The sequence below is a fragment of the Melopsittacus undulatus genome, chromosome 1 (genome assembly GCF_012275295.1).
Source record: "Melopsittacus undulatus isolate bMelUnd1 chromosome 1, bMelUnd1.mat.Z, whole genome shotgun sequence".
Taxonomy (NCBI): Eukaryota; Metazoa; Chordata; class Aves; order Psittaciformes; family Psittaculidae; genus Melopsittacus; species Melopsittacus undulatus.
In genome coordinates this window covers 115,041,637-115,066,539 of record NC_047527.1, presented here as the reverse complement: position 1 = coordinate 115,066,539, position 24,903 = coordinate 115,041,637, and the positions used below count along the sequence as shown (strand labels likewise).

General features: G+C 39.5%; 1 protein-coding gene across 1 annotated transcript in view; it reads left to right on the top strand.

Moving 5' to 3' along the window:
- GPR158 (G protein-coupled receptor 158) overlaps positions 1 to 24,903 on the top strand; it is a 185,979-nt gene that overhangs the window by 63,648 nt on the left and 97,428 nt on the right. Inside the window, exons 3-4 of the mRNA XM_034067256.1 lie at positions 16,015 to 16,117; positions 19,562 to 19,779. Of these exons, the coding sequence (XP_033923147.1) occupies positions 16,015 to 16,117; positions 19,562 to 19,779 (321 nt within the window). The remainder of the gene's footprint in view (positions 1 to 16,014; positions 16,118 to 19,561; positions 19,780 to 24,903) is intronic.

Below are 24,903 nucleotides of genomic sequence, written 5' to 3'. Positions count from 1 at the left end.
TTTTTGCAAACTAATAGCTATTTCTGTTGTCTAATTAAGATGTGCATCAGGCCATGGCACAGTGTTATGTTCTGAGCTAGCTTTTTCCATAATCTCAAGTGATGCTACAAATAGATACTCCAAAGGAGCTTTGTTTTTTTCTTGGAAAGAGCCTACCTTTGTTAGTCCTACCAATCAAGTTCAGGCTGTGTCAATAATCTCTCTGGCATTGATTATGGTGAGTAGGATGTTCAACAAAAGTAATTGAAGTGCTGTTAACAATCACATAACTCTCTTCATCCTTCAAAGATCCCACAGTCCACTTTATTGACTTCAAGAATAGCTCAGGGATTTTTTCTCCCTGCTAACACTGAAATCCAGCCATTTCAAAGGTAAAACTTAGCAATTGGTTGGCATCTCAAGGCAAGTTTACTTTACAGGCAGGAGAGGGGCTTGGCTTGCTGAAACTGTGGATTGAAAAAAGGATTTGGGGATTAAACAGTTTTAGGAAAGTGTTCACTGTTAAAGCTGGAATTTTTTGAGGGCCTGGAAAATCATGTGGCTTAATGAGTGTTATTTGCTAATTGACAATAGCAGCAAGGCTGCCCTACCTTGGGTCCTTCTGGAATATGCTGGAAGCTGGCAATTAGAGTGGCACCTGAGATGATGGTGGTCTTTGTTCTTTAGGTTTTATAACTTCTTAGTAGTCTCAACAAATGAATTTATATTAAAGGAGTTGAGTATAAATTAAAGTATAAAAGCAGAATGAAACAAAGTGGCACTGGTTCTGGCATCATTAGCCAGTAGTTTCAGTAAGGTGACTGGAAGCATTGGAGTCACTGGAATTCTGTTACTTAAAATGAAGGCAAATGAGAACAGAATTGGATCCTTCTCATTTTGTCTTTCAAGTGTCTGTTACAATAAACCTCATGTGACAGAGACCATATATGTCTTTTGTTCTGCACAGCTCTGAGCATAAAATCATAGAAGCATGTTATTGTGATTCTGAAAATAACCACTAATCATTTCCTGAAGAATTGTCCTTTTTGATGAACCACTGTGTATTTTCAGCTGCTTTTGACATTATGCCACTAGAAGCTGGTTTGTCTTTCAAATGTGTTTCCTCAGCTGTACTTTGAGATTCAGAAGCACAATTGCCAGTGAGGATAAATGGCTTTCTTTGGAAGGTTTAACGATTAAAAGGTGGGGAAAGAAGTAAGGGGAGGATGATGGTGGATTGGGTCCTTGTGATAATAAGATGTAGTCAATTCTCTCCCCCCCCCCCCCCCCCCATGTTAATTTTGAAGTGAGAAAAACTAAAATAAGAAGAGTTTAAAATAAGAGCTGCAGTTTTCTGATGCAAAGAGATTTTCATAGAAAATGCTGGTTCAACTGATGTGATTTTTTTGAGGGCACATATCAGTTATGTTCAACGAGGTGCAGAAAGGCAAGGAGACAACCCCAGTGCATGGCTGGGCTGCAGCACCTCTCTGCTTCTCCAGCGGGCTGCCTTCTGGCTGCAGGCTTCTTCCCATCATCTCCCCCATATCCCCCTGCAACATTTATGTTTACATTGTTTTCTCTCTGCATTTTCTTGGGATTTCGCTTGATATTGTTCTATATTACACTCTTACAGTTAGAAATTTCTTATTGCCAAACCAGCCTTTAATCCAGATTCTGACCTGAGCATAAGAAGTAATCCATGAGGGTACCCTCTGTTGCTTTAGCTATGGCTAACTGATGGTGATTGTAAATATCCACTCTAGTAATTATGTTGGGTATTTTCAGTACAGGTTTCCATGCAGACATGTTTCTTTGGTGGCTAAGTATGAATTATGTATTTTTTTTTAATATTAAGTTTATATGGTTGGTATTTGTGTAAATTTATGTAGTTATTATTTCAAATTAAGAGTAGTATTCACTTTTATTCCTATGAGATGAGTGCAGGATGAGATGTCTTCCCTTCCCTTCTGCCATGTATTTATTTCAGTCTTATAAGAGGAGTTAGTGATGAGATGTGACTGACGAGCCTGTAGCATATCTCTAAGGGAGTGAGACAGTTTTCAGGCTACTAATAGTTTCTGTGACTACTGGTGTAAAATCTCATAAGGTGCTAAAGAGTGCTGTTGAAAGTAATGTTTCTGTCTTGAAGCTGTGGAAGCTATAATGAGAGAAAGCAGGATGGCTGCAGTACATAGTTGCCCATCCTTCCCCTCTCTCACTTGTGGGAGCTGGAGGTAGATGAAAGGGCATCTGGCAATCACCTAGCTGCAGGGGGAAGGATATATTCTGTAGGTGGAGGTGTTTCATTTTACCCTCACTTATTTGCATTTGGTCCTTAAGCAGGGAACTTTTCCGTCACAAAACTGCTAATTGTTCTAACATAAGCCTATAAAAGTTCATTGGGGAAATGAAATTGTGCATTTACAGTAGATTGTAATTTGAAAAGTAGCCAAATGCTGAGTGCATCCCAGTACATTTCCCAAATTTACTTTACTTTGAATATAATTAACTTCAGGGTCTATAACTTGCTCTGCCAGTACCAGCATCACTGCCAATATTAACTTTTTTTACAGGTCAGGGTAATTATATGCCACATACTATTCTCAAATGAGCTAATAAAGAGAGCAAAGCATTATAAAAAAATCCAAGTACAGTTTAGCTTGTCAAGTAACCTTCTCTATGCCACAATACTTTAATAATTATTTACATTATAGTGAGCAAGTTACTGCTTTTTAGACCAAAGATCCTCCCTTCTCTGTACTCTAGGTTTCCCTGCTCGTGCAGGGGGGTTGGACTAGATGATCTTTTGAGGTCCCTTCCAACCCTTGGAATTCTGTGATTCTCCTCCCTCTCCCCCCTTCCCCCAGCTATATTTCCTTATGGGTGTGATATTGGGTAAATGTCCTGGTATTTATACGAGTTCACCAAAATACTTCTCATGGTACAAAGCTGTATGAAATGCCCAATCTTCAGATGCCTTGAGGAGTTGCAAGTGGGATAAAAAAAAAAGTCCCCCTCCCCGAGAAGTCCGAGGTCCATAGGTAAGAAAAAGATAAATCATTTGCAACACAAACAAAAAAGAATCCTGTAGATAAGCAAATTAAACATTTTCCTGGTGAGAGATAGGTAAGGATGCCTAGTAGGTAAGTCCTATTGACAATCTCAAGTACATGTCCTGGGGTGCCTGTGAACTCTTGTGTATATTGAACCTTATCGAGAACCTGCCAAGCTTGTGGCTCTGAAGGTCAGCGGGGCTCTCATGCTGATAATAGAGTGCTTTGCTTCTTCACTTGATGTTTCTGGCTTTTCTGAGCCTTCAGAACACTGTTCCTGGGGTTTAGAGTTTTCTGCAGCTGACTCTGGAAGGTTGAGGTGAGCAAGAACAGAATTTTACCATAACCTTCTACCATGGTCAATTCATGAAGCTTTATAATTCTATAATATAGTGAATACAATCCTATAATATGATAACTAAGTTTTTAATTTTTGGTTATAGTTATTATAGGATTGTATTCAATGTATTATAGAATTATAACTTTTGTATATTGAATTCAGAAACTTCCTGGAATCTATGAAGCAATGGCAGTCCTTGAGAGACTTTGCCTCATCTCATGCTCAAGAAAGCTTGATAGAAACTTGTTTTCAAACTTAGCTGGTTTATAATTCACTTGCCATACAGAAACATGTAAATACAGTTTACCTTTCGGAGAGTTTTTTTTTTTGTTTGTTTAAATGAAGTCAGTGGTCAAGATAGAATTTTAGAAGTCTCAGAAGAGAAATTTGTAAGTCTCGATCTGTGTCTGTTAGACTTGGAAAAGTCCTGATCAGTGTATTTGAACAGGGAAGGCTTTTCGATTACTGAATGGGCTGGTGCCTGATTTGCCACTTGCTTCATAAATGTTGGAATAAGAATCTGTCAGAGTGAGGCAGATGGAGAGCCATTCCTGAGGGTGAGGTTTAAGACTTCTGGGGAGGTGGGTCACAAGTCTTATGTCCTTAGTGACATGTTGTGTTTTGCAGTGGAAAGGACAGAGGGGAGAGCAGTAATGTAAAATGTAACAGTAAGTTAATTTTAGAAGCCTGTGTATAATATTGTTGTTCTTGTAGAGCTGATAGAAGGAAGATGGTAAGTATTACTTATTTCTAAATACAGAGCAAAGTCTGATGCCATTAACTGCAGGTTGATGAAGTTAGTAGCCAAACATTTTCTCTCATAACCTGAAAGTTGTTTCCTTTTCTGTTGTCACCTTTATGATATCTCCATGTTACCAACTAAAATCTATGCATGTAATATGCAACCTGATTCTGCTTTTGTGTGTTCTGGCTTTAGTTACACTGATCTCAGGGGTTTTGCCACTTGATAGAAGTGATAACTGTGTTGCAACCTCTTCACATGATTTCAAAGTGAGAGTTAAAAAGTGAGATGATGATGGATGGAGTGAGGATGGGCTTTCCTGTGTGCATGTGTCTGTCACATTAAGTCTGGCAAGTCTTTGGTGCTATTTCTGTAGTGGTTTTATAGAATAGAATCAGAATCACAGAATAGTTAGGGTTGGAAAGGACCTTAAGATCATTTAGTTCCAACACCCCTGACATGGACAGTGACATCTCTCACTAAACCATGCCACCCAAGGCTCTGTCTAGCCTGGCCTTGAACACTGCCAGGGATGGAGCATTCACAGCTTCCCTGGGTAACTTGTTCCAGTGCTTCACCACCCCTACAGTAAAGAACTTCTTCCTTATGTCTAGCCTGAATGTCCCCTATTTAAGTTTAAACCCATTACCCCTTGTCCTATCGCTACAGTCCCTAATGAACAGTCCCTCCCCAGCATCCTTATAGGCCCCCTTCAGATACTGGAAGGCTGCTATGAGGTCTCCACGCAGCCTTCTCTTCTCCAGGCTGAACAGCCCCAACTTTCTCAGCCTGTTTTCATACGGGAGGTGCTCCAGTCCCCTGATCATCCTCGTGGCCCTCCTGTGGACTTGTTCTAACAGTTCCACGTCCTTTTTATGTTGAGGACACCAGAACTGCACACACTACTCCAAGTGAGGTCTCACGAGAGCAGAGCAGAGGGGCAGGATCACCTCTTTTGCCCTGCTGGTCACGCTCCTTTTGACACAGGCGAGGATATGGTTGGCTTTCTGGGCTACAGGAAACAAAATAAGTTTGCTCCATCAGATGGAAAGTAAACTTGACATTTTGTTGAGTCTGAGGCAAACTCTTCCAAGCATCTTACTGTCTGCCGAGGTCTGTATGTCTGCAGTGTACTGCTACCAGATGCTGTTTCACCATTTCTGAGAGCTCTGAGAACAAGAGATACATTTCTCTAATTAATAATAGAAAACAATTTCCTTTTTAATTTTAGCAATGTCAGAAAAGATCCAGCCCATCCTGCTTTGTGAACCAGCTCCTGGCAGCTGCTGAATAATAGAAAGAAAACTCCAGCTTGCTTTCTGTCCGGTGGATATACCATTTTACTTGTTATTTGTTGGGACCCACTTTCATTTGAGTTCATTAAATACAATTGATGGGTTATAGGTACCTGACTTCCTGAAGGCCACTTTGATTCCTGTGTTTTAGTGTGAGCTTGCTGATTTTTCTGACATTCTTAATGATCCCTAGGAAACTGGCTTCCATATTTTCAGGTGTGCTTTTCAGACAGCATTACAAGTAGTTACCCTGCAGGAGACAGAATACAAAGTTCCAGAGATTGTTTGAAACTTTGCTTTGACCTCCAACTGCAAACCAGAACAATGCCGTCTTTCTTGTATCTCTGTGGTGTTGCTGTATGCCACTGGAGTTAGCAGAGAGCTCATTTTAAAATTAGTTAAGCTGTCTGCTGTTTTAGGACCTTGGCTCAAAAAACGGTGCTGAACTGAAGAAACTGCAGACCTGAGGGAAAGCAGAGTACTAAACTAAAGCTAACAGTCTATTTTATTCTTCTGGCTTAAATTTGAACTTAGCCTTCATTTCTGTGTGTGTATTGTTATACATCTTGGAGGATTAATTAAATGGGACTGTACTTCTATAGTAAAGATTAGTTATACTTCAGATTTAGAATCACAGAATAGTTAGGGTTGGAAAGGACCTTAAGATCATTTAGTTCCAACACCCCTGACATGGACAGTGACATCTCTCACTAAACCATGCCACCCAAGGCTCTGTCTAGCCTGGCCTTGAACAATGCCAGGGATGGAGCATTCACAGCTTCCCTGGGTAACCCATTCCAGTGCCTCACCACCCTTACAGTAAAGAACTTCCTTCCTATATCTAACCTGAACTTCCCCTGTTTAAGTTTCAACCCATTACTCCTTGTCCTATCACTACAGTCCCTAATGAAGAGTCCCTCCCCAGCATCCCTGTAGGCCCCCTTCAGATACTGGAAGGCTGCTATGAGGTCTCCATGCAGCCTTCCCTTCTCCAGGCTGAACAGCCCCAACTTTCTCAGCCTGTCTTCATACGGGAGGTGCTCCAGTCCCCTGATCATCCTTGTGGCCCTCCTCTGGACTTGTTCCAACAGTTCCATGTCCTTTTATGTTGAGGACACCAGAACTGCACACAATACTCCAAGTGGGTTCTCACAAGAGCAGAGTAGAGGGGCAGGATCACCTCCTTCGACTTGCTGGTCACGCTCCTTTTGACACAGCCTAGAATATGGTTGGCTTTCTGCACTGCAAGTGCCCACTGAAGCTGGCTCATGTTCAGTTTCTCATCAACCAACACCCCCAAGTCCTTCTCTGCAGGGATGCTCTGAATCTCCTCTCAGCCCAACCTGTAGCTGTGCCTGGGATTGCTCCCACCCAGGTGTAGGACCTTGTACTTGTCATGGTTACACTTCATGAGGTTGCCATCAGCCCACCTCACAAGTGTGTCAAGGTCCCTCTGGATGGCATTCCTTCCCTCCAGTGTATCAACTGAACCACACAGCTTGGTGTCATCGGCAAACTTGCTGAGGGCACACTCAATCCTATTGTCCATGTCAGCGACAAAGAATTTATACAAGAATAAAGAACAACTTTTTAATGGGTGAGTGTTGTAATATTAAACGGAGACTGGCTGTAGCTTTGTATACAGGAGGAGTTCAGCTTGGGCAGAAAATGGCAGTTGAGCAGGAATGAAAAAAGTGGCTGTTAATCGCTAGGGCACAGGAATAGCCTTGCTGGATTAAGTACAAACCTGAGGGAAAAATTATGGCTGGCAGACAGAAGCATCATTAAATGTCAAAAGTGGTCATTTAGAGAGAGCCTTCCAAAGTACTTATATTTATGGCCAACCCCTCCAGCTCCAGAAGACAATGGAGGAGTGAGATATGAGTCACCATGGGTATACTGGCTTTAGATAAGAAGTACAGATTTGAGATAAGGGGAGAAGAACAGAGGGAAGATTTTTGAGGTATCTGCCTAGAATATGGTGGCTGCATATGGGGAGCTGGATTACCAGTCCTCTGGCTAGCCTTAGACTTAGAAGTGAGGACTTACCTATAAGACATTTACTACTCAAAATTAGAGCATTTTTTCCTCAAAACTGATAAAAGTTGAAAGAAAAATTATAGTGTTCAGAGCAAAAAAACAGGATTCCATGTTGTACTCTCATGGCTGATCTCTTTTCAGTGTCCTGGATGAAGCAGCAAGCAAGTAGACAGTGTATTGCTGTTTGATATTAGTTTTAGTTGCAACCTCTTGTTTCTGGTTCGTTACCCGAAAATATACCTATATGTCTTGCTCAAATGCATTTTTTAAAGCCCTTGTGTTTGCCTAGTGCTGAAGAAGAGACTGCATGAACTAGCAAATAGTGCTCTCAACTTCGGTTCTAGGGGATATCCCAACCAACCCAGGGGATGGGACACTTGTGGCTGGAAGATGGAGGCTTGTGTGACAAGCAGAAAAGCTCACACTCTGATACTGTCTTGTAAGCAAGATTAACTTTCTTGATGAGCTGACACACTGCCAAACTGTAGAGGCTACAGTCCAGAATAAAGCAAAACTAATACAAGGGTATTGATCAAGTTGTGGATGAAGCAGTCACCCTGCTACAGGACTTGACTGTCTTCTTGAATGAAAGAAATATGCTTTCAAAATGTGTGCTGCTGATGGACAGAACCTAGGTAGGAGTTGTGTTTTACCAACGACCTCCAAGTAAAGAGAAAGGCTTATTTAACTGATCATGTCAGATTCTGTTTTGTGGTAAAAGATACTGCATCTTCGCTCAAGTACCAGTGAGATGGGTATTTTCCTTCAATTGCTGTCTAATGTTGCACTAATATGAAAGGAAAGAATACTATAAAATTGAGCAAAGGTAATAAAATTTGTATCTCTTATGCAGCTGTTTTCTCAATCATGTTTCATATAAAATACTCAAGTAGAACTTCAGTAAGAAGTGATTTTGTGACTAGGAGCATCATTTACCGAACTTCGCATAGTTGGACTCAACTCAAGATTCCTGGCAGTCCTGAGTAATAAAAACCTCTGGAAAAATGGACCAGCTTGTCCTGAAGATGGACTAAATGCCAAGGAACAGGAGCATCATATTATTTTAGCCTGCTTTCCTAATGGGTTTTCTTATGCTGTTAGCTGATGTCTAAGAAGGCACAAGTGCTAAAGCTTTTCTTATGACTGTGATGTTTCAGAGATCATTCTGTAGTGTCCAGTAAAAGGTATGCCATTGTGATAACATCAACACAAGAAGGACATGGGGCTGTTGAAGCAAGTCCAGAGGAGGGCCATGAGGATGATGAGGGGACTGGAGCACCTCCCGTATGAAGACAGGCTGAGAAAATTGGGGCTGTTCAGCCTGGAGAAGGGAAGGCTGCATGGAGACCTCATAGCAGCCTTCCAGTATCTGAAGGGGGCCTACAGGGATGCTGGGGAGGGACTCTTCATTAGGGACTGTAGTGATAGGACAAGGAGTAATGGGTTGAAACTTAAACAGGGGAAGTTCAGGTTAGATATAAGAAGGAAGTTCTTTATACTGTGTGGTGAGGCACTGGAATGGGTTACCCAGGGAAGCTGTGAATGCTCCATCCCTGGCATTGTTCAAGGCCAGGCTAGACAGAGCCTTGGGTGGCATGGTTTAGTGAGAGATGTCACTGTCCATGTCAGGGGTGTTGGAACTAAATGATCTTAAGGTCCTTTCCAACCCTAACTATTCTATAATTCTATGTTATAGTCTCTCCCTTATCAGGGACATTGATAAGGTTCCTCTTCTCTACCAGGATGTTATTTTCATGAAGCATGTAGGAACTTAGCAAGTTTCTCACCCTGATTGCACTGTGTGGAACCAGCCAGTAGTTCTGAAGAGTTATACTGGGTTGGGAAAACAGACAGAAACTGGTACACGCAGTTCCAGTGTGATCACATATGTCTTCCTAGTGTACGGAATCAGGTTAAAAATAGTATGTAAGGGTCAAGAAATAATTACATCAATGGTTGCTGGGAAATGCAACAGAAATTACAGCAATTCCCCTTTTTGAATTATACATCTCGATTACCTATTTATTATAGCAGCTATTTGTTAGCTTTTGAATTAACTGTAGGATTTTTTTCCTTTTCCAACTAGCAGGGCCATCAGGGTATCCATGCTGGCAGTACCCTAACAGTCAGAGTGTTTTAGAGGAATGGTGCAGTCTACAAGATATTTGGCTGTGCACTTTTGCGAGATGATCTGGGCAGTTCCCATGCACTCTCTTTCTGTTTTAAGTGAGTTTTCTTTGCTTAAACTCCACAATTCTCATTATGAGTTCTGGCTTGGAGTGGCTATTCTAGTATTTCCTATCAGCCTTTAGAAGAAAATGTGAATGGGTATTTTTAATATTGGGAATAAATATTTTTAATAAAGTCTATAAATGTGCAAAATGGATTTCAGAATAAAAGTAATTTGTATTGTCACAGTGCAGATAATTGCATTTACTAGCAGAGGCAGGCCAACTGTGAAAACGTCTGTAACACTTGCTGCCAAGTACAGATCAATGCAGAAGTAGTTGACAGAACCAGTTATCCAGAGGTAACGGACTTCTGTGTATTTTGGCATATTTTCCTTAACAGCATCCAGATGATATTCTGCAGTTAATGTTTGGTATTTCCAGCATTGCCTGTTTTTAAAGCTAAAAATATCCTGGTGATAGGAAAAAAGGGGTGGAGATTCAGTATTGAAATAATTCCCTGTAGTGTATGTAAGATGCTAAGGAAGTGCATTAGACTTTGCTCTAAATGCAGTTTAACCTGTGCTAGTAGTGGAAAAAATTCTTATTTTATCCTCAAAGCTGAGGAGATCTGGCCCTGAGAACATGCCTTTAAAGTAATCATGCTACATTATTTAATGGCTATAAAATTCTCAGTCCTTTTGGTGTCTGTTAACAGGTTCCCCTGTAATTGCTGCTTAGTTTTCTAGGAGAGATTGTAATTTAGTTGTTTAGTATGTTAGTTGGAAACAAAGTTCGATGTGTTCTAAAAAGATATCTGGGTTACCAGTGACAGTTCTAGTCTGTCATGTGAAGAGACTTTTGAGAAGATTTGTTTTTTAGAGGAGCCTGATTATAACCTGCACAGGTATTTCCAGCACTAGTGAAAAATCTGTCTGCAACGCTGTCATGGCTGAGAACCTTGAAGTGTCCAAGCTACCCATCCTCTGAAAACTGCTGTAGTTGTGCTTTTGTCATTCTGTAAAGGATCCTGACTGTGGGAAGCACAGTTCGTAAGCCAACCCTGGGTTTTCCATGTGTGTTGATAATGTGTTTTCTCTTTAGCTCTTCTGTGGCCCCCAAACAACTTGCTTTCAGGTACTGCCAAATTAAACTTTTCCCCCTTTCACTGTCTTCTACGCAAGTACCGTGATTTGCTTGGATTTCTGATCTCTCTTCTGTTTCTTTGCAAAATGCTTCATTTCCACCATTTTTTTTTTTTCACAAGCACTTGCATTTTTGTCATATTTGTCCACCAGTGGGCTGATAACATTGACATCATAGGAAATGAGACCCAGAAGTGAATCCTGTATGTCCCCAGACATAGAGTCTGGTCACCAAACTGATTCACATTGCGGGAGAGGTCAGTTAGAAGTTAAAGACACTGCGGTGTCTTATGCTTAGTGAATGCCTTCTGCTCGAACTGGGGATGATTTGACATTGACTTTTCTGTTTGTGATTTGTCAGTAGTCACATTAGTTTATAATTATTTGTGTAAACGGGCTGAGGTTCATTACCATTGGTATTGAATCTTGTCCCATGGCTTAACAAAACCAAAATAGTGAGAAGTCACATTAAAAAGCAGTGGGGAATGTTTTAGCAAAGCCTCAAACTGTCAAGGCAAATATTGTCCTGACGGCTACCTCTGCTCTAAGCTTAAGCAGATCAACTGTCACTATGATTTGCCTGACTCAGGACTTAAACAACTCAGTGTCAGTGGAAGTCCCTTGTTGGAAAACACATTTTTAAACTTGAGTTTAAGAAACAATTAATTCCACTAGCGCACTCAGAAGGGGCAACAAAAGCTATAGGGCCTATCATGCAACTATGCAGTGTAAATTATGGAGTGGCAACCCCTGTCCTGTCCTTTTGAAAGCAAAGTTTGTATGTGGAAAGAAAAAGCTTATGACTAGTGTTGTTGGCAGGCTGGCTGCCTCCTGAGCTGGCTAGAGACTAGCAGAGTGCTCCTGGGCGATGCACAAGGCTCTCGGATGCACAGATGTGCTCGTTGTTCACTTCTGAGGCTGCAGACACACAGTAACACAAAGCTGCTCTCAAAGGGTAAATGAAGTGAGAAAATACAGTGGATAAGGCCTTTTCAGTGACAGAGCTGTCACTGATTTTGGCAGAGAGAATTTATTCTGACTTTTATCTTCTTTCATTTATTTTTATGAGTTAGGGTGCTTGACCACATGGTAAATATGATCAGAAAGAAGGTCTCAGGACACCAATCTGCTCCAACTGCTATCATATGCCAGGCACAAAATGACTATTACATATGTGGCATTTTCTAGAAAATCCATATGTGCTACGCCTGACAAGAGCAAAGAATATGGGCTTTATCTGTCATGTCTTTGTTAGTATTACACCATTGGAACAAGGAGTTGACTTTAGAAAAGGGAGATGTCCTTATTGCTGTATGTGGAAATAAAGGATTTCAGAGGTGCACTTTGAAAAACTTGAGATACTCAAGTCAAGTCTGGCTTATTTTTTGATTTTCTTAAATCAAAATCTAAAATTTTTGGTTTAACCCCTCTGTGCCAGAATACCACATGACGGATTTATTTAGTGTTAATGGTTTTTCTCAGTTTCTAAATTACATGTGGGACATGATGCCCCACACTTTCTCTTACACTACTGGTTTCTTTTGCCTGTTCTCTTCTGTTTTCTGATGTGAATCTAACACCTGCTTTGGTATGTGCTGAATACTTTGTCATTTGGTTTCTGGCTATCAGATCTGATGAAGAGCTTTGCCAGTCTTAATGTTGAAGATCTATCTCAGACTTGCAAAGCAATTGCACAGATTATGTGAAGGATTTATTTTCTTTCCAACAGAGTTATCCTTTTAGATTTTTCTAACTTTGTCCTTTACAACAAGCAGCGTAAAATTAAACCAATACAACTATTTTTATTATTTTTAAACTGGTTTAGTTGTTGTGTCTGTGTTGCTTCAGAAGCTATATATTTATAAATAATTTCAAGATAAATATTCACTGAATATCTTATTTTTGAGCTGACTTTTTTTAAAGTATACTCTGTTAGGCCTGGGAGTTGTTATATTATCTTGTAAAGCTGAAAATATAATACCAGGGAATAGACAGATGAAATAAATATATTGTATGAATGGTACAGCCACCTATTATTCTATTTTTAGCAAAGATTATGATAAAACTGATCTTAATGTAAGCAAGCCATCTATAAGTACTAATGGCTGGAAAGTAAAGCAATACAAATTCCATTTAGGAGAATGATGTCCTGAAGGGTATATGGGGGAAAGATGCCACCAAGCATCTTTCACTGTTTGCCTTGACACTGACTGCTGGGCATATAAGAGATGTGATACAGGACTAAATGGGGCTTTTGATCTATCCTATGGTAGCTGCTCTTATGAATTAAATAAGGCATGATTTTAAAAAGGCTGATGACTGCTGATGAAGAAAAAAAAGTACTCAGGAAGATGGAGTTTTATTCCCAGAGCTTTGCTTTCGCATTTATAATGAAATCTGAAACCAGGTCAGTTTTATGCTTCCTTTTTTTGCTTATGTGGAGGCAGATATTTTTCACACATGTGCTTTTTTTTAGCGCTAAGTTCTTTATGGGTCAAATCTTAAGTAACTTAACAGCAGATTAATATTTTACTGGCTGTGTCTACATGGTCTGTTGTGATTTGCTCAGTGTCTGTGGTCCTGGCAGTCTGAAGCCCACAACTGATGCTGTAGGCTGCCATGGTTGAGCTAGTACAGCTTTGCAAGGCTTGGTCTCGGGATCTGCTGTGGGGTCCACTGGAAACCAGGGTGCTTCTTGCCAGGACAAGGAGAAAAGTTGATTGGATGTGCCTGCTATGCATTATGTGGAGTCACGTACAGACAGCCAGGAAAAGCCTCTGTATCTGACAAAAGAATCTTGATTAAATAAATCTGTGCTTGTTTTGCTAAACTCCTTCTGTACCAGCAAACTCTTAGTTTACTTATTACTTTTTTCACCATAATTTTTACCACCATTGGTTAATAGAATAAGTGACCGTTAAATCATTGGCAAAAAGAAGGGGATATTTTTCTTCCCAGGAAAAGTGTTTTCTGCATTTTTGGCCACATGATATTTAGTGCAGTTCCTTGCATAGCTGCTGCAATTTGTTAAAGAAAGTTGGGCTGTAAATCGTTCTATTTCCATCTAATGTTGAGCCACGTGGAATTTCAGAGTTTGAAACTGCATCTAGTGGGATTTAGGCTGCTTTCTCTCCTTCTTTTCATCCCTTCTTATACCAGACTGACCTTCTGATCCCTAGTACACCTTTGCATGGGATTATATAGACTGCAAGAAACAGAATTTGACCAGTGTTTTTTTTAGGATGTGCATTACAGCTGCCAAAGACTGGAAATGATGATGTTCTAGACCAAGGAAAGACAGTGTTTTGTAATATTTTGCTGAATTTAAAGTTCTAGACTGATCAGCAGCAATAAAAGTTACAAATTTTTATAGACTGTATTTTTTTGTGTGAATATTGGATGTGTTTGAAGGGATCATCAGTAAGGCATTTATTCTAATGCAGAACAGATTCATGAGTCTGTGATACATTTTATATGAAGAATTTGTTCAGTGGAAGTGGATTATGGAAGTGGTACTAGGGCTGCTGCTGTGTTCTCAGAATGCAGTAGAAGCTACTTTTCTTCCTTGCCTTCAAAAAGAAAATGCAGTGTCTATAGCAGCATGTACCTTCCTGTTACAAAGTAAGATGTCAGAAAGCCAGAACAGATTTTTCCCTAGAAAAATTCTTTTTATTACTTTAACTACATTTTTGTGCTTGGTTAAGGAAGTTTTGCTGTTACTGGACTCTCACACACACTCATTCCACTTTGATTTCTCCTATACTACAGCCTGTCAATAGTCACATTTCTGTAGGGTGAAGGTGAAGAGTGAAGGAAAATGATTTGTGCCTTCTCTTTCCATTTTTTCTTGCTCTCACGTTTGTACAAGGGCTGAATGAATTTTCACTGTTCTTGCATGCCAGTTTCCTGCTTATTAGTTGTTTTCCAATAGCACCTACAGACCCGCAGTGCGTGCATGGACATCAGATTTGCAAAGGGTGTCAGAGAAGACAGTGCCATTTGGGAAACAGACACAAAGAAAAGCAAAGTGGCTTTCCTAACATCAGGCAGAATTATGGCACAAAGCTGAAATCTGAGATAAGAAAATTCAGTTTTTCTTGAGTGTCATTGCAGACTTGTCCTGTTTTGGTGTGCTTTTGATTTTTGAAATACAGGGGTTTTTTTAACAAGGCATGTCCTCTGCATCTTCTTCCCAGTCACAGGCATTAAGAGATTGAAGTGTATTCTGAAGTCACAGTCACAAACAAGTGAAATGTAAGGAAGTGAGAGGACAGAGGGTATTTTAGTTAAATCATTCAGTTGCTCACTGAGGAACTGCTAGTGTCTTGTTCTTGTTCATGGAGGCAAGTTGATATAGGTACACCTATATGGAAGGGAAAGGCATCTAGTACAGTAAACTACTTTGATCTGATAAAGTAAAATAAGCTGTACTACGGCAAAACCATCTTACCAGTGTTTCTGCCTTTATGTTGATGAACTGTTTCTTTCATCTGTATTAGGCAGGGTCTATTTGTTGTACAGAAGAGTTCTGAGAGTAGATGTTCTGTCACCGTGATAAATTTGCTGTGGTTGTCCTGATGTCAACATTAAGCAAAAGTGAAGTTAAAATAAAACTTGTTTCACATCACTTCCTCAAAAAGGGACAAGAGAGCTCAGAAACATGAGGCTTCTGTTGGTGTAGGTTTACTGTCTTTCATGTAGGTTGGATTTAGGTCTGCAGCATTTTTCTTTACAGCTGTTGGCTTTGTTTTGACCGAGTCAGTCTCTACTCCTGTGTGGTTGCTGTTGTGATGGGGGCACCAGTACCAGCACATGTTGCTTGCAGAAGGTTGGTGACTTGGCTGCAGGTGTCCGTGTTCTTCCTCAGGTAGTGTGAGCTCCAGCCATCTGAAACCTACCTAATGTGCTGGGGAAAAGTGCTGGAAACTCCTTAGGGAAAAGCACAGCCATCTGATGTCCCACCTAGAGCTGAAGCACAAGAGTCAAGTTTGGCACTTGGCCATTTTATCAATGGGGCAGACTTGATTACAACTCTTTGTTGTGATGAACAACAAGAAAAAAAATACAAACTAGAGTGATACATGACTATGGGAAAAGTTATTGAGAAAATACTGTCAGACTGGAAGGACTGCCTATTTTTTCTTAGAAGTCTGCTCACAGTATCTTGTAATGTGTTTCTGCTTGAATGTACATCTGAGTATATAGCTGTATAATCATCTACATGATTTTCCTTCTTCCCTTTCTCACAGTGCATGCCAATTAAAGGCCTTGGATTTGTGCTTGGAGCCTACAAGTGTATTTGCAAAGCTGGATTCTATGATCCCAACATCTTCTCAGTGAACAGCTTTCAGAGTAAGTGCCTTTGCATGAGTTTTATTTTTAAAAATAGAAAAAATAAACCAGAGCTAATATTAATAATACAGGCTCCTTTTTATCCTCATACAGGGTTATACAGTAAAATCCCAGTGGTTTGTAACTCTCAGATTATATAATCACTAAGGAGTTCTAGCCCTTTGGTTTGTCATTTGTGATACTCTTGGGGATCCTGTAAAACATACCCACTTGAAGAATATTTGATTTGTAAATAAATTTAAAAGCATGGAAAGAACTCTTGCTATGGAGAAACAGAGATTTCTGGCATCTGTTGTCAAGCACAAGTACTGAGGAAATTTTCCAGTAGTTTTCTCTTTGGCCAGAGCAAACAAGAATGTCCTAGCCACTGGCTTTGTGTAGGCTTTAATTGTTTTCATAGAATCATTATAGAATGGTTTGGGTTGGAAGGGATCTTAAAGATCATCTGGTTCCAACCTGGCCTTGAATACGTTTTCATTTTACTTCATTTGCAAAGGAGAATTCAGAGGAGCATTCAAATTTTAATACTTGCTGATGACGCATTAGAAATGGGTCAGGCCTGAGAGTCTGTCTGGCTGTATGGTATGAATGACATACAGCCCACGCTTGCCCAGGATGCACATTGTGTGGTACTTAGACTGAGTTGCTTACAGTAAGGGAAACAGAACTCTGTTGATATTCAGCAGGGAAAATATATAAACTGCATGCCCAAAGCTGATGTCTGTTGTTTTGATCATATAACCAAAGTGTAATCGCTGTGCAGATTTTGTGCCGGAATTGTTGCAGAGCTCACGGTGTAGTCACAGGTGTAAAGCTGTTGCTTAAAGGTGTAACAAGGCATCCTTCTCTGACTCCTGCTTTCATGTGAATACCATCCCCAGCTTCTTCACACCATCCTTTAGCCAAAGGTTCATGTCGTCAGTTCTCTGCTGTAGGAGCAGTTTGTATAAATACCTGTGGATGAGTAGCTTTCACCAAGCTTTGTCCATGACTGTGTGTATTGTTTTCTGCCTTGTGCAAACCCTAGCTTTTCCTGTTCCACTACAGAAATACCTTTAATATCATTCAACACTTAATTTGCACCCCTGTGATGCTCCTAGATACAGATTCAGGAGTTTTGTACTGGTAAATCGTGTGTGGGATTATATGACGTGATACATATAAAATCATGCCCCCATACTACAGATCTGCAAGTAAAACTTCCGAGTTCCTTCCTATGTTAGTTACTCTTGAACTCTGCTTTCTTATGTAAAATGTGATGGGGATTATAGAGGAAAGGTGAGTAACTTTTGATATTAAGAAAGCTTTAAAATTCTCTATTTGTTCACAGCCCTAAGCTCCAGATGCTAAATCTTTTGACCTGTGTCATGGGTTGGCCTGTTTTTTATTGATTTGATCTGGTTTGCATATAGACTGGCCAAGATAACTAAGTATTTCATATATATGTCAGAGAGACATATATATTGTGTGTCCTGTATATATGTAGCATAAATAGCACAGTTTGTTCAACAGTTTATCCGGTGAGTATTTGTTTCCCTTTTCATACTGTGGAGTCTCGCAGAAGGCAGCTTTGTGATAGTGCTTTTTCTGTTGGTTGTTTGAATCTTTTGGTAAAGGATGGTGTTCGGTTCCTCCTGCACTGCAGTGAGTTATGATGGAGTTGGGATTTAACTACTATATAAAAAAAAATCTTAAATTTTTGTCATACCAAATGCCATAGAACACACAAAAATAATGTGGGTAGAGATCATAACAGCATTGATCATTAGGGATGAGGATGAGATTTGTTTTATATCAGCTGTCTAAAGTGTGTATGCTTGGCATGTATTAGTCACTTAGGTTTCAACTGTAGTCAAGACTGAGAGCAGGGCTTGCAGGACTCCCCTGGAGGGTACTTCTGCTGCTTTAGAAAGGCAGAAATTGTCTTTAGATGGGAAAAGTAACTCTTCAGGCAAATAACCTTTATTTTCTCCATTTAGTATAGATGGAGGAGCCTATGCAGCTACCTTAGATTAGATATTTAGCTTCTAAATAGCTAACATAATGTGAAATTGGTCTCATTAAAGTTTTTTCATGTGCTGATATGTTAGGGGGTGTAATTACATGATCTGGGGTCACCTTGATTTGAGCATATATTAATGAGAGCTAACATAAACATGAGTTTTGATATAGCTAGTAATGAAAAACCCCTTCAGTTCATCCAGATGCAGCTCGATCTGCCAAACTCTACAGATGATTTCAAAAAGTGAACAGTAGGACAGCTATTGTGAGACTAGAAATGACTGAAGTAATGGGAGAAAAAACAGTGGTTTGAGGAAACTTAACCCTCTCACCCAGCTGCATTCTGTAAAAAGAATAAAGGAAAAGATGACATGGTTAGAATGGCTGTAGTATGTGTTTGGAGGTTCAAGCTGATACTACTACAGGAATTCTAGGCAAGAATCCTACAAGCAGTTTTGGCAGAAGATCTCTTTGTGGAGATAGGCTGGTGAAGTCTTGTGAAGAAGAGGGATGTCATCACACATTTTAACACACCATTAATTTTACTTCAGCCACATTCTCTTCCTTCTGGAAGTTCCTAAGGCTGTCCTGCTTACGTGAAACATCTTCAGCAAATTCACTTTTCCTTCGTATTTAACAATGTTCCTTTTTTTTTCCCATTTTTCTTTTACCTTTTTATTCCATTTGTTGCCTGTAGGGTAAGCAGTCTTCCACAGGGGTTATGGGCAAGTATTCATGGATCAGAAAAAATAGGAATCCCCCCTCTGTGCTCTGTTGCTGGGTCTACTTTGATGGACAAGATGTCAGCCCAAGAATCATTGGTTTTTGTAGACAAAATATTAACTTGCCAATAGGTTTTCCGATTTCCTGGTGTGCTGTATGATCAATGGAAAAATATGCTTAGTATAAGTGCACTGGTTTTGCTTTGGAGACAGAGTAGTGCAATCATGCAACAGGATGATGAACAAATGTTAATTAAGAAGGGTTTTATCTAATTTGAAGACAATTAATTCACTAGATAGCATGTTTATGAAATTAAGGAACAATCTGCAATAGGATCAGAGCTTGTACTGTGAACATTAAGTAGTTAATGGGTCTGCTTTTCCTGTGCCTGTATAAAGTCCTTTCCTTATTCCCAAATCTTTGATGTATTTTTTTCACCTTCGAAGAATTCCCATGCAGATTTAGCCCACTTTAAATCCAGTAGGAAAGTTTTTGCAATTAAGGAGATCACTTTCCTTCATGTCTAAATTGGTCTGTGTTTTCTGAAAGTGACAAAAGGTGAGTGAAACAAGAAAAGCAGTCGAGGCAAGCCATTTTGTAGCTCAGAGGCGCCAACAAGGAGGGAAAGGGAGTCAGCACAGGAATTCTTCTCCTGTATGGTTGAACTGCCCATCCTGTACAACTAAAGGTGTCTCCCCTTTACTGTCTTGAAACTTTCAGGAAAGGATGCAGAAAATCGCTTTTCCAGTGGTGAATTGTCGGAGGAAGTCTACACCTGCCTGCCCTGCAGGGAAGGATGTTCTTACTGTACAGACGATACTCCCTGCTATGCACAGGAGGACAAGTATTTACGGCTGGCTATCATCTCATTCCAAACGCTCTGTATGCTGCTGGACTTCATAAGCATGCTGGTAGTCTACCATTTTCGCAAGGCAAAGGTAAGCAGACATTTTACTTTGATATTCGACTTATTGTGTGGTACAGACTCATTTATGTGATAGCTTCGCATGTTATAACTGACTGAGGCAGTCGGTTTCTCAAGTAAGGAGCTCAACTCGAGGACAGGGTGTGATTTACAAACAGAAATGCTTTGCATTAGGCATGGAGGTACCTAAATCGTTTATGTATTTTTTTTGGGGCTGGGTTGGGAATCTGAGCAATATATGTCTCCCACTGAAATCTGCTTACATTTATGGATGATCAGCAAAAATCAAGGAAACTACTATGTTCAAAGTAGTCTTGGGAGAACAGGCCAATTACATGGGCATCTAAGGAGGCACGTGGGTATTTATAATCTCTGGATCTTGAAAGTCTGTTTCACCACTTCTGGGAATGATGTCTAGTTTCAATGAGTTTGCGACTAGCTGAAAATAATTGTATCAAAGAGAAATTTTTCCAAATTATTCTAGTTCCTAGGGAGTTTAATCTCGATTCCATGGTCAAAGAGATTTTTTTATCTAAAGTGTGAATATATTAAGGAGTGTTTATCAATTGCTAATGCAGGCTGCGATTATGTTTTATGTACTAACCTAATGAACTTTTTGCTTTTACCTCACTTAGAACCTTCTAACATGTGAGATGCCATAGAATCTGACTGTTGCCTCAGTAAATACAGAATATTCTCTGAAATTTCCAAATCAGAAAAAAAAAAAAAAAAAGGAAAAAAAAGAAGTAGAAGCTGGTACATATTTACTACCTGTATTTGGGAGATGTAGGTGTGCACACAGTAGTATGCTACGCTGTTGAAATTAATAGCTTCATTCACTTTCCATAGCTAGATAAGCATTTCCTTTTGGGTTTTTGGTATGCTAGGTCCCCCAGTGTTCGTAATCCTACAGTGTCTGTGTTACAAATGTGTGGTTCGTTTTGAAAGACTTTGATATCCTGGCAGGAAATCACAGAATGAGCAGTAACAATGTTTGTTTTAGTCTCTTCTGTTTCTGACAGAGTCTTTGTATTTAACGATATTTCATAAAATGATTCAAATGACAGACTTAATTGTATTTATAAAGTTTTCATTGTGAAAGCTCTGTTGTAGGCATCTGTTCAGTTGCTTAACATTAACTTAGGAGAACTTCATTCTAGTTTTGTGAGGTTTTAGTCCACACCGTAATGTAACTCGATTTTAATGTCATAGACATCATCCTGAAAGAGGCATTTCTAGCAAAACTTTACCCTCTAGACCTGCAAAGTGAAACAGAGTAAATCACTTAGATCACTTGATATGCAACTATTGCAAGTTTGGCTTGATTATTATTTCATACTGAAATATTGATTGTTTTGTAAGAAATTTCAGTGTTTTCTGATATATAGTTAGAGATCTGAGATGAGTAAAATTGCGTACACTTGCACTTGTACACTTATGTGTGTTCTGATACACATATCCCCTAGAGTAAGGAAAAGACACATCTTTATTAAACATACTACAAAAGTCTTGTTTCACAAAACCTGCTAGTAATGAAAGGTGCATTTTTACTTTTGTGATGATTAGCCATTTCAAGTAGGCTGCGAGAAAAGAAGCAGATGGAATCTGATTATTTAATACCTAAGTAATACCCCACTGTGCAGGCCTGAAGGGTTTACTCACACTTGCAAAGCCCTGTAGCAACAGGCGAGGGACAAAATGGCAGGTGATAAGGTGCACTGAAAGCCGCAGACCCAACCCTGCATGCAGGCGATTCAGGACATTGGTCACTCAAGATTGACCCAGGAGATGACAGGCTTGTTCGGAAACATCCTGAATGACCAAGCAGCCTTTTTTCCAGCCGGATTTGCCTGTTCTGTGTTGCCCTTTTAGTCATCATCGCACCTGTAGTAAGCATGGGTAAAGCCCTTCCCAAATCTTCGTTCACAAAGCCAAGCCATCAGTCAATACCAAAGAGGCACATACACACCTTGCCTCATTTCTAAAGAACTTTTCAGTCTTTATGAAAAAGACTAAGCTTATTTTTTTCTAGATTACTTACATCATAACATCTGAAAGAGAGCTGGACATTAAACAAAACCTTTTTTTCCTTCGGAAAAGAATGCGATGCCTTTGAGACATTGCATTTCATTTAGTTGGACAGAGATGGATTCATTTATAATTTTGCTACCTTAGAAGAGTGTTTGCTTTTCTTTAACCGTATAGCCCACAAGGAAATGGGGAGGAAAAATGAGACAAAAAAAAAAATTGATGATTAACAGTGCTTTCCTGTGTGATCAATGTTTCCAAGGAATAGAAACCGATAAATAGATGTTCCATTGCTTTTCATGTCATTCAGCTGAGTTTTTTTCTTGGATTCCTTTTATGTTCTTTATCTTGTTGGTACAGCATGATTTTAAAAAGAAAAAGATTTTGTGTGATTACCATTAAATGAGAAGTTGTATGAAGGGCAAACACACTGAGAACAGTGAGTATTTGCATGAGAAAACTGCTGGTTACATTGGATAATGACAGAAATTTGGAGTGAAGTAGCTGGTTGTGTACTCTCCGCCAAGGGGGAAGAGTAATGAAAATGAAAGAACAGATACTGAAATATATTCAAAATATCTTCATTTTGAGAATTTCCAGCTGTTAGTGAAACAGATTTTAATTAGGTTAGTATATGTGTCTGTGATTAAAGTTACTCTGTTAAACTGCTCATTTCCACTGTGCTGGGTGGTTGTCAGAGAACATTTTTTGGATTCTCTCCTACATATGGCACAATAATATTCAAATAGTTACAAAAAGTAATTTTTAGTACAGCTTTCTAACAGAAACAGCTGCATACTGCTACCGTATCAAGAAACACTCTTCAGTCTCTTAGAAGAGCAAAGGATGTGGGTTAAGAATAAAAAAAAATTATAAGTTAATGCCACAGTGCTGGAAAGAATGAAGATAATGTGGCATTTTGGTACTTTTGCTGATTGGTAAAAGGAGCTCAGTAAAATGAGAAGGCAAATGGGAGCAGACTACCACTCTAGAAAAAGTGACTGTGCAAAACACTACTTAATGCTTGTAGTTTCTAGAGGCTTCTGGTAAATGTTAACTAAGGTCCTGAGAGGTTATGATCTGCAAATGGGAAACACCTTGGGAACCCCTGGCACTTTGACTGTGATATTGTGAGTATAATAATTCAGAGAATGATAAGGACCCTTTAGATGATGATGGAAGTGACAACCTTTGTTGCAAAAAATTCAACAGATCAGTAAGAGCAGATGCACATCTGAAGTATTTTAGAGAAGAAATACTTCAGATATTTGTAGCACAGTGGTTACACATATGACCAAGCAGTACTTAAAAAAGGAAACTGCTGTGGAAGAGTCACTCATCAGCTTATTTCATCTATAGTGTGGAATATATGCTAGATCAAAGCCAGTTACTAAAATATCCATCATTGGTAATAGATCTAGTGATCTGCTTCCAAAGAGCATAGCAATAAGAACAGAGATGTTTTCAACAGTTGCTACCAAAGTGGTTCAATGAGTGAAAGATTTTGACAAAATGGATGGTAATAAATAGGCAAAGCCTACATCAAGCCAGATGACTGGCTTCTAAAAGCAAGAGTTCTCTTTAGAGAGAGGTCTTTTCTTTCAGAACTCCTGAAGGTTCCTCTAAAGAGTCCTCTTCAGGCTTCTGAAAGAGCTCTGCAAAACTACTGAAGTATTTGCTGTGGAGTGAGAGACTGCTTACATTAACAGCAGTAGAGGAAGAATGGAAGGTAGGAAATGTGACATCTGTGTTTACACAGACTTCCCTTGATGGTGACAAGTACTAAAGATCAGTAGGTCCAATCTACACAACTTGCAAATTCATAGGAATGGTAATAAAAAATAGAACTACTTGTTCCATGGATAAGTGTGGGAAGTGGGCTTTTGTGAGAATATGACACCCTACAGATATATTTATGGCTCTGTGAAGGTGGCTTATGAGCATGTGGATATGAGAGTACTTTTGCTAAAGTTTGCAACTAAAAGCTTTTAAAAATTATGATCTCAAGGGGCCAGACTACACTTCTTGTAGGTAACCAAGAGATGACTGAGGAAAAAGGCAATGCAGGAAATGTGGTATAAAGCCATGTAGGACAGACATGTTGACATGTGAACAGGTATCATGGTTCCTCTTAAGACATAACTAGAGGGTGTTCAAAGCATCTCTCAAGTGGTTAAAAATATCAAATAGGTTTTTTACAGAACTTGAAGTTGCTATATGTCACTCATAGGCCAAAAATAACATGGATCCCAAAGTATCAATTGATTCAGATACAGTTTAGAAATATATTTCCATTATTGGCTGTTGAAACACAAAGGTTTGGTGAAACATCTGGTGCAGGAAGTCCCTAACTTTTATTGTTGGAACCTGGGAGGACAGAGGAGGAAGAATTACTCTCTGGTATCCTTCTTTAATAATATAGCACAGGCTGTGACCTGAAGTAGGATGGCAGAGTTTAGATTTCATTCCTCTTTTTGAAAGCATTGTAGTTACTCATGCAGACTTGCATGTTTATAAGTGGCAAAGCAAAATTCAGCTCATTTGTCCAAGACACAGTTACTCCAAAGTACCACTGGTACCAATGAACAGAGTCTTGGCATTGCTAATCTGTAAATGAAACTGCCAACTGGTGACTTCAAGCAGTAGTCAGCATTGGCAAACAGTGCAAAATAGAACTGCAGAAAGATCCTGTGAGAAAGCTCAGATCGATGCTGAGGATTTCATTTGAGGCTTTGTCAAACACAGGTGAAAGTGACTCAGCAGCCCCAGGATTAGCTCAGCAGCAGTGTTATTAAACTGCAAGTGTCATAACTGGAGAAAATCACAGGCAGAAAACGTGGCCTTTTGCCGAGAGAAGGGAGGATTCCAAAATGATAAGAATAAAAAAAAAGGAAGAATGAACAGAAGGAGTAACAGAAGCTAAACCACTAGTGAAAAGCATTGTAGGGAAAGACAGAAAAAGATGAAAAATGTAACAAGATAAAGCAGATGCTACTGCTGTAATGGGAAAAGACAAAGCATTTCATCAGGAGAGTAAATTGAGGAAATGTGCCAAACAAAGAAAAAAGAAAAAGATATTCACTGGTAATACAGAAGGGAAAGCAGATGT